The sequence below is a fragment of the Gopherus evgoodei genome, chromosome 7 (genome assembly GCF_007399415.2).
Source record: "Gopherus evgoodei ecotype Sinaloan lineage chromosome 7, rGopEvg1_v1.p, whole genome shotgun sequence".
NCBI lineage: Eukaryota > Metazoa > Chordata > Testudines > Testudinidae > Gopherus > Gopherus evgoodei.
The window spans coordinates 100,609,761-100,619,938 of record NC_044328.1 but is presented as its reverse complement, the minus strand read 5'-3'; the positions used below and the strand labels follow the sequence as shown (position 1 = coordinate 100,619,938).

Here is a 10,178-nt window from a genome sequence, read left to right as displayed (position 1 = left end):
TTGAACAGCTCCTGACTACTGCCCAAGCTGCCTGTGTATGGCTCCATAAGCCATGGCATTAAGGGGTAGGCTGGGTCACCAAGGATAACTATAGGCATTTCATCATCCCCAACGGTTATTTTCTGGTCTGGAAAGTAAGTCCCTTGCTGCAGCCGTTCACACAGACCAGAGTTCCTGAAGATGCGAGCGTCATGTATCTTTCCCAGCCATCTCACATTGATGTTGGTGAAATGTTCCTTGTGATCCACCAGTGCTTGCAGCACCACTGAAAAGTACCCCTTGTGGTCTATGTACTGGCTGCCTTGGTGCTCCAGTCCCAAGACAGGGATATGCGTTCCATCTATCGCCCCACCACAGTTAGGAAATCCCATTGCAGCAAAGCCATCCACTATGACCTGCACATTTCCCAGAGTCACTGCCCTTGATATCAGCAGCTCAGTGATCATGTTGGCTACTTGGAGCACAGCAGCCCCCACAGTAGATTTGCCCACTCCAAATTGATTCCCGACTGACCGGTAGCTGTCTGGTGTTGCAAGCTTCCAGAGGGCTATTGTCACTCGCTTCTCAACCGTGAGGGCTGCTCTCATCTTGGTATTCTTGCGCTTCAGGACAGGGGAAAGCAAGTCACAAAGTTCCATGAAAGTGCCCTTATGCATGTGAAAGTTTCACAGCCACTGGGAATGACCCCAGACCTGCAACACTATGTGATCCCACCAGTCTGTGCTTGTTTCCCAGGCCAGAATCAGCATTCCACAGCGTGAACCTGCCCCACTACCACTATGATGTCCAAATTGCCAGAGCCTGTGCTTTGAGAGAAGTCTGTGTCCATGTCCTCATCGCTATCATCACTGCGCTGCCGTTGCCTCCTCGCCTGCTTTTGAAGTTTCTGGTGCTGCATATACTGCAGGATAATGTGTGTGGTGTTTACGGTGCTCATAACTGCCATGGTGATTTGAGCAGGCTCCATGCTTGCCATAGTATGGTGTCTGTGTGGAAAAAAGGCCAGAAACGATTGTCTGCCGTTGATCTCATGGAGGGAGGGACGACTGACGACATGGCTTACAGGGAATTAAACTCAAGAAAGGGAGCAGGTTTGCATCAAGAAGAAACACACACAACTGACACATCGAAGCCTGTCCAGTCATCAAACTGGTTTTCAAAGCCTCTGTCATGCGCAGCGCACCTTGCTCTGCTCTTCTAATCGCAAACAGCCTAGTCAGCAAACAGCTCCAGAGAGCTTTTAAATGTCCAAAGGCACATTCTACCACCATTCTGCACTTGCTCAGCCTATAGTTGAACTGCTCCTTACTACTGTCCAGGTTTCATGAGCCATGGGAGCAAGGGGTAGACTGGGGTAGGTGCGACCGCATGGTGCTACCGGCTGGGAGAGCAACCTGAGGCAAAAGCCTCCAGCTCGCATGATATTCCAGGCAAGACTCAATCTCCATTAGAAACTTAAAGAAGAGAATGACCGGGAGTCACTCCCATTTATGTCAAGGCGCCCCTGACCTACCTCACCACAAGATGACAACAATGGTTAGCAGTCGTACTGCACCTTCTGCCACCGCAAAGGCAAGGCAAGGCAAGGAGATGCTCCTGTGTATCAATGCAGTACCGCATCTGCCCGCAGCACCCAGGAGACGTATGGTGACGGCAAGCTGAGCGGGCTCCATGCTTGCCGTGGTATATCGTCTGCACTGGTAACCCAGGAAAAAAAATGAGAAACGATTGTTTGCCATTGCTTTCACGGAGGGAAGGAGGGAGGCGGGCCTGACGACATGTACTCAGAGCCACCCGCAACAATGTTTTTCCCCATCAGACATAGGGAGCTCAACCCAGAATTCCAATGGGCGGCAGAGACTGCGGGAGGCAGAGACTGCGGGAACTGTAGGATAGCTAACCACAGTGCAATGTTCCGAAAGTCGACACTACACACAGTGCAACGCTCCAAAAGTCAACGCTAGCCTTGGTACTGTAGATGCACTCCACCAACTTAATGGGGACACAGACAATTGACTGTATAAAATTGATTTATAAAAAGTCAACTTCCATAAAATCAACCTAATTTCATAGTGTAGACATACCCTGAGCAATTTTCACATCTTTGCAGGCTAGGCAGAAACACTACCCCATCTCAAAGTGATTGCAACTCTCAGTAATATTTAGATCTTAGCAAGCTGGACAGTCTCACTGCAACAGATTTCAGCTCTGACTGAGCATTTAAAACAACAAAAAGGCTCCTAATGAAGGAACAGGTTAAACCAGTCTGGGGAAGAACTTCTAGAACCAGTCTACACCACCTACCAAGACAACTGTCCTCATCCCTCTTGCATTCATAAGGCTCTGGCATTCAAGCCCCTGGCTTACTGAGGTCCTTTCAGCTGAGGGTGACCCCTTCATTTGGGACAGGTTAAGCAGTCCTGCTTCTCTGTATTCATACAATAATGCCAACAACATTGGTAACAGCATTTCGCTCCCCCTGCGCTCGGCACTAAAGTGATTTGTAAGGCAACACCAGCCAAAGTTGATTATTTTGAGCAACGCCGTTCTATCTGCTGGCTATCTAAACAGAGTGGGTGTGTTCACGTAAACAGTTTGCTCTGGAAGTTTCTCCCTCTCCCAGCTTAGCTGTCAGGGGAGAATTCATTCAGCTCATTTAGATCCTGCTTACATCTAATTTCCCTAAACTGATCCGAATAGAACACATGGCAATGCAAGGTTACAACTGAAATTCAGTCAGCAAACCAGTGATTCAGTTTCTCTAGATTATCAATCGCTACAATGAGTCATGGTGTCAGTGCAGAAGGTAATCACAAGAATTACTTCAGCACTTCCCAGGAAAGCTAAGGGAGACCAGGAACACCTTGCTGTGAATCTACTCGACTGGGCTAAGAGGCTGCTAAACACCAACGCTGCGTCTGGCCTTTGTTTTAAGGAAGAGTAGCTCCAAGGGTAGGGCTACAATTAAAGTCCAGCATTGGTGCAGATGCACAGATGTAGCTGCACAACTGTAGCACTTTAGTGAAGTCGCTGTACGCCTAAGGCCTGGTCTACTCTAAAACAGTAGGTTGACCCAGCTATATCGCTGAGGGATGTGAAAAATCCACACTCCTGAGCAGCATAGTGAAGCCAACCTCACCCCTAGTTTAGATCGCCCTAGATCAACAGGAGAATTCTTCCATCCACCTAGCTACTGTCTCTCAGGGAGCTGGATTACCTATGCCAATGGAAGAAGCCCTCCCACCGGTGTAGGTAGTGTCTACACTGAAGTGCTGCCGTGGTGCAGCTATGCTGCTGTTGTGTTTTAAGAGTTGACATAGCCTTAGTTCTGGTCTACACTGCAGACCTAGCTTGGTATAACTATTGAAAACTCCACACTCTTAAGCGACGTAGTTACACCAACCTAACCCCATGTAGACAGCGCTATGTCAGCAAGACCCGCCCACAGAGGTACTGCCTCTCAGCGAGGTGATTAACGATGCCGATGGGAGCGCTCTCTCCAGTCAGCGTAGGAGCATCTTCATTATAATGCAACCTCGAAGTGGGTATTCACCCACGAAAGCTCATGCTCCAAAACCTCTGTTAGTCTATAAGGTGCCACAGGATTCTTTGCTGCTTTTACAGATCCAGACTAACACGGCTACCCTCTGATACTTCATTATAATGCTGCACTGGAGCAGCTGCATCTGCAGCATTTTAAATGCAGACTTGCCCTTAGTTGTAGCTTCAGGCTGCGTTTAGCTGATGGTCAGATTTCTTCACATCTACTCTGGATGGTTGGTCCAGGGAAGGGCTTCAAGGGCAGAGAAAGTGTGAGAAAGTCCCCCCTTTCCTTCCACAAGGTTAACACCTTTTGTGGGCATCTCTGTCCCCTTGCTCCACCTTAGGGACCACCCTGGTCCAATGAGAGATTCAGTGTTGCTAACTCATGATTTTGTCATGAGTCTCATGATCATTATTGTTTTCCTTAAAGCCCCAGCTCCTGGAGTCAAGTGGTGATGTGATGACTTCACCTTCATTCTTAAAGAAAAATAAGTTTCTAGCCCTCATGGCTGTACCAAAAGCTTCAAAATGTGCCCCCCATGCACCCAAAAACAAAAGGCAAATAAAAAGAACCCCAAATTGATTGGCTTTAAAATCATGAGATTATGTAAAACAATCTCATGATTTTGGGTGAGCCTGGCTCATGAGTTTTAGGGTTGGCAATACTGGTGATTCCAGCATGTTGCCTCAAGCTCATTTGCACCAGTAAATTGGTATTTCAATCTGAGGTCATAGAAGATTCCAGTCTGAGGGGGACATTTTTGTGCAAAACCCTTTGGTAATCACACAGAGAGATAGTCTTTGTAAGCAGGACATGTGAGTGGCCCACATGAGGAGGACTATGTAACACACTTCTGCTTAAGCCGGACATAAGTGTCTTAATGCTCTGCATGTCCTGAATGTCCATCGGCATTACATGATTGGTCCTTTCAGCACAGCCTCATGACAGTGAGTTACTGACACTGGGTGTGTACGTGAAAAGGTGGGGACAGTGACCTCAGCCTAACAACCTTTCACCCTGCATCCCAAAAAGCTGCTTCAAGCATTTCTCAGTAATGCTAATGTGGACATTTGGCCAACCACAGTGACTCAGGCCACAATTCAACTATGGCCTGTAGAGCATGGACCCTTCAGTCTGCTCTGTCCCAGAACCCAACCCAAGGTGGGAGCCTCCTGGATACCACCAAGCTCTCTCAGGAGGCCCATGGCAGCTATTTAACAGGCACACACTTTGCCCAGCCTCTCACCCTGTGGCTCTCTTCCGCTTAACAGACAGAGCACAAAGAGCCCAGACCCAACAGGACACAACAAACCTCCTAACTCCAAAGCCTTGTGTGAGCCACCACCGCGTCCCTGGGGAGGCCTTGGGGGATCATCTGTGTCCAGACCAGGCAGGCAGCTGAAGTCCCCCACCTCATGCAGCCCTGCTTCTCATCAAGGAGGCTTCTTCCCCAGCATGCCTCCTTTAGCCAGTCCAACCCACCTATTCCTTCCTCCTGCCAGGCATCCTGTGAGTCACACCTCAAGTTCCCCATGTGACTCTCTCTACATATTCCGCCCAACACCTGGCTTCCTTTGCTCTTGTGGTTTGGTAACAACTCATGGCCCCTAAGCCCCCTCCTCTCAGAGAGGATGGGTACAAGCAGTTTCCCCTAGGATGCCCACTCATAGGCATAACTATTCTGGGATCAAAGCTAAGAACTCTCCATTGTTCTCAGCATGGGCAAGACCTGCTCTGACTTCAGCTGGGATGGCACAGGGTTACGCATCGGGACAGGCATTCATGGTACAGCAGTTTTCATAAGAGCCACTCCACAATATGAACCAGAATTCATAAGCTGTACAGACAGATCCCACAAATCCACACGGGGAACGGGGCAAAACTGGGCACGAATAAACCTGACCACAAGTGAGGGAGGTTAGGCTTGATGAGTCATTAAAGAGAGAGTGAAGGAGGAGATACAACTTGGGGACACAGCATGTGCTCTGGGATACAACAACCTTTCTGTGGGGACAGCACCATGCCGTGGGAGCCTGGATGGATTCGGTCTGACCCTCACCTCTCTGACTCCGATTGGGATCCAGGCCCTATGGCTACATGGTGCAGATTGAGAAGAACGTAACAGAGGCCATGGCAGACAACACTGAAAGGGCGTCACTGGTGACCAGTCTCTTTGCACCCGTCCCTCCTTTGTCCATAAATACTATGGATTTGGGACAAAGGAAAATCGATCAATTGGTGCCCATTGCTCAACTACTAGCTGACCAACAGGGGAATGTAGTTCGGGTGACCAGATATCCCAGTTTTATAGGAACAGTCCTGAAATTTGGGTCTTTTTCTTATATAGGCTCCTAATTCCCAACTCCCTTCCCGATTTTTCACACTTGCTGCTTGGTCACCCTAAATGTAGCTGAGGCCTGCCCTTTTTCTCCGAGGCAGTGACACCCCCCCCTCCAGGTGGCAGGGCTCCACCCGGCAGCTAGCAGGGCTTTCTGTTAGGGGATGTTTCTCCATCTGCTGTACGTGGGGCTCTCTACTGGGGGCGGGGCTCTCCTAGGACTGGCCACACCCATGTAGACCAGTGGGCCCATCCAGCCTGGCATCACGTCTGTGACAGTGGCCATTGCCAGTTGCTTCAGAGGAAGGTGCAAGAAATGTCCCACCTAATGGGGAATTCTGGGATGGCCTGCCTCACAAAGGCCCTTTCCCCCTGGCTGAATCAAGCCCTGAGGGTTTAGTTCCCATCTATACTTGGGTCTTATGTAATGGAGGGCGACATTTTCCTACCCCCTCTGGGTGCGGCTGTCAGGAGTAGGGCTCCCTCCCCATGTGGGTGGGGCCATCCCAGGGGGTGGGGCTCCCTGCCTATATCTTAGCACCCCATCCCCAGCTCTGGCCATTCTCAGCCATGGCATTCCCTGCAGCAGTGGCAGGTCCCTGGCTGTGCTTCCTCCTCCTCCTGGGGGTTCCCCTCACTCTGGGGGCCTCTGTTGCTGGGGGGCTGCACAATGTGCCAGTGTCAGACCCAGAAGTCCAGCTGGCGGCGCACGCAGCCGAACAGACCTACAACCAGCGTAGTAAGAGCCCCTACTACAGCCGGGGGCTGCAGGTGCTGAGTGCCCAGAGACAGGTGAGTGGATGCAGGTGTTACAGGGGGCAGGGGAGGGGAGCAAGGCTGTGGGTGCAGCCCCAAATGAAGGGTCCAGTGGGGCTGGGATCCAGGGGGGGCAGAGTTGTAGTAAGACTGCGGGGTGTGGTTGGAAGGGATCTGGTGGCGCTTGGACCTGGGGGAAGGGGAGGTATAGTTGGGACCCCCAGTGGGGGTGGTCAATGAGGCTGGCACCTAGGTGTCCCACTGCCCCAACACCACTAAAAACCCAGCCCAAGGCTTCCTCAGCTGAGTCCCCCAGTGGGAGACCCTTTGGCTAACTTTGCCCTTTCCCCTCATTCCCTGCTCCTTGCTCTGTGACACGGGGATGGGCGCTAATGCCCCAGGGCACTGGGAGCAAATCCCCTGAAGCCTGCAAAGGGCTTTGAACCCGGATCATAGCCCAAGTGGGACAGACTGACCTCCTGCCCCCCCACAACTGCCATTGCTTGGACATGGCCTAGGAGGCAGCATGTGGCAATGGGGAGGCTCAGAGCTCAGCCTCTCGTATTTCCTGGTATTCAGGGGCAGGGACAGGGCTTGGGGGTTGTGCTGGGACTCATCCCCAGGCTGGGCTGCCCAATTTCCTGGCAGGTCGTGTCTGGGCTCATGCTACATCTGACCATGGAACTGGTGGAGACACTGTGCAAGAAAAACCAGGATGGTGTCATGGAGCTCAAGAAGTGCCTCCTGCCGCCTCCGTCCCAGCAGAAGGTGAGAGGACGGGACTGGGCTTATTCGGGGTTCAGCTGCTGGGTTTGGAGCACCAGTTTGGTTTGCCAAAAATTGATTTTCTGTGACAATAATTTAGAGCTGCATCCTCACCAGTGAGATTGGGGTGGGGAGTCCCCTCATGCCAGGCACTGGGTGGAGCCCAGCTGAGGGACACTCCCCACGATAAAGTCCTTCCCATCTAACTGGACAAACAGTGGGAAGGAGAAGAGGGGCCCAGATGAGGGAGGGGCTCACACTCACTGTTGCTCTGGCTACGGGGTCCAGCTTCCGCTCTCTGCAGGGTGCTGCTTTCGAGAGCAAAGGGAAACATTTCCATTGGGTATAAACCCTGTAAATCTGTATCATCATCATCCGCTCCTAACTAGCGGGGCCCAGCTCTGCCCCAATTCCACACTACAGTGGGGGCGGGAGGCACCTCAGCCAGAATCTATTGTGAGCCTGATTGCAACCAACCAACCTCTGCTGGCCTTGGAGAAGGTGCAGAAGAGGGGCTGGGGATTTGCTTGGTGCGGTGCAGAGGGAGGTGGCCTGGAGCCCTTTGCTATTCCTGCCCTTGCTGCTTTCCCAGCCCAATCCACCTCCAAGACCAGCCGGCTCTTTATGTATCGAACTGGAGGGTAAATAGCCGGAGTTGCTGGGCACAGAATGGGAGGGAAGTTAAAACCTGGCATTGCCTGAGCTGGGAGATGATTCTGGGGCAGGGGCAAGGAACTGCTGGGCATGGCAGAGTCACAAGAATGGGGAGTGGGGAGGTCACTTACCTGAGGCCCAGGGAAGCTGGGTTTTATTCCCTGCTCTGCCAGACTCCCTGTGCAAGCCTGGGCCAGTCGCTTCCCCTCTCTGTGCCTTGGTTTCCCCATCTGTAGAATGGTGCTAGTAGCACTGCCCTGCCGCCCAGGGTGGGTGTGAGGGTAAACACACAAAATACAGGGGTATGGACATACCGGACACTGAGCTCTGTTAGCTCTTCAGCTGATTTTATGCCCCACACATCCACAGCATCTCACCACTACACACACAGCAATGACTTTAGCTTCACACGCCCCACCCACATTTTACCAGTGGGGAAACTGAGGCACAGAGACACGTGACTTAACCAAGGTCATGCTGTGAGGCTGGGGGGAAGAGGACAGCTAGGTTTTACTGGGAACACCTCTGCGAGTCACCCCCATTCTAATGTGCTTCATTCCACCCCTAGAAAGTGCGCTGTAACTTCCAAGTCTGGTCTCAGCCCTGGCTCAAGAGGACACAGATAGAGCAGAAATGCAACTCGGTCGGTCACTGAGCCCTGCTCTGGCTCAACCGAGATGACCATGAGCCAAAATGTCTGCTCCACCATCAAAGCTTTGCAGGGGACAAGCCGTCTCCGTCTTGCACTTCTTTTCTCTACTCCCCCCGACTTATTCCCAGCACGTGGCGGGAGATCAGTGTCTTGAATCCAAACTGGGGTTGGAAATCAACCAATTCCTCTGCTTCCGGACTGATTTCTAATCCCTATTTAGTGACAAAACTGGAGCCTCTGGGCTCTTTCTGTTACCGCTGGGTCTTGGACCTGCTTCACTAGCAGCAATAAACCACTTTACTGCAGCATCTCACCATGGTCGGCTCAAAGGCTGGTTATTTTTCATTGCCCCATCTGCCTCTTACCCTCCCCATACACACTTATGTCCACATTCCCAATTTGCATGGCTCCAAACCCTGTCCTCTCCCCTCCCCCCCGCCACTGGCCTTGTCCCTCAGTGTCTCCTGTGAGGCTCTGGGCACTTCACACACCCCCACAGGGGCCACGGCTAGGAGACAGTCACCAAATTATTTCCCCCCACCCCGCTGGGATCTGGCGTTTGCAAGCACGACAGACCCAGGCCGTGCGCCCACTCATGTCAATTTGCCCTGCTGTTACCCCACTGATGGGGCTCGACTGATGTGAGCCCCTGGTGCAGCAGCACCAATGGGCACACGCTGATGTGAACGTCCCCAGTAATTCACTGGAGTCAATCACTCTAGGCATTTAGGCTGAGGTTTGCATCCAGGAGCCTGTCACCAGCAGTTGCTTTGTAGACATTTGCAAAAGATGCAGCAGTGATGGGATAATTTAGAGGTCGGGGGTTCATGGCCCAAAGCCGTCAGCTTTAGATCCAACCCACTTCAAAATGTGTTAAATCTCCTGGAACTCGCATGTTCTTCTTACCTACAGAACTGTCCACTCCCTTTCTGAATCCAAGTACTTGGCTTTGGGATCTTGTAGCCATGAGTTCCAAAGGATAACGGCACGTGGGGAAAGTATTTCTCCTGGCCCAGTAGATTAAGGATAACCTAGTGGCGTCCAGTACTACCACTGATGGGTCCAAATCCCTCTGCCCTGGTGGGAAGGGGAGTGAAAATTGCTGAACCTTTAAAAGCTCCAAGGGCTGGAAGCTGAAGCTAAACAAAACCCAGACTGGAAATATTTTTTTAGTAGTGCAGGGAATTAACCATAGGAACAACTTCCCAGGGGCTGGGGTAGATTCTCTGTTTGGATTTTTGTCTGAAGTAGGTGCTGTAATCACATGCAGGAATCACTTCAGGGCAGTCCTAGGGCCTGTGACGCAAGAGGTCAGCCTGGGTGATCACAGTGGGCCCTGCTGGCCTCACAGTCTATGACTCTATCAAAGCAAGCAGAGAACCAGATCTTGGAACCAACGAGGGGACCATAGCTGAGGAGTCTATTGGAGGGAAGTGCCCTCAATTTCACTTCACTTCCTCCTCACCCAC

General features: G+C 51.7%; 1 protein-coding gene across 1 annotated transcript; it reads left to right on the top strand.

Moving 5' to 3' along the window:
- Nucleotides 1-5,641: 5,641 nt before the first annotated feature.
- On the top strand, nucleotides 5,642-9,025 carry LOC115655241 (cystatin-like). The gene is made up of 4 exons (XM_030570488.1): nucleotides 5,642-5,662; nucleotides 6,360-6,674; nucleotides 7,287-7,406; nucleotides 8,626-9,025. Exons 1-4 carry the CDS (start codon nucleotides 5,642-5,644, stop codon nucleotides 8,710-8,712), a joined length of 543 nt encoding a protein of 180 aa, XP_030426348.1. The 3' UTR covers nucleotides 8,713-9,025.
- The last annotated feature ends 1,153 nt before the right edge of the window (nucleotides 9,026-10,178 follow it).

Coding starts and splice junctions, on each gene's coding strand:
- LOC115655241 (XM_030570488.1), top strand. CDS start 5,642: ATGGTGCAGATTGAGAAGAAC. Junction 6,675..7,286: donor TGCTGAGTGCCCAGAGACAG/GTGAGTGGATGC, acceptor ATTTCCTGGCAG/GTCGTGTCTGGGCTCATGCT. Junction 7,407..8,625: donor CGCCTCCGTCCCAGCAGAAG/GTGAGAGGACGG, acceptor TTCCACCCCTAG/AAAGTGCGCTGTAACTTCCA.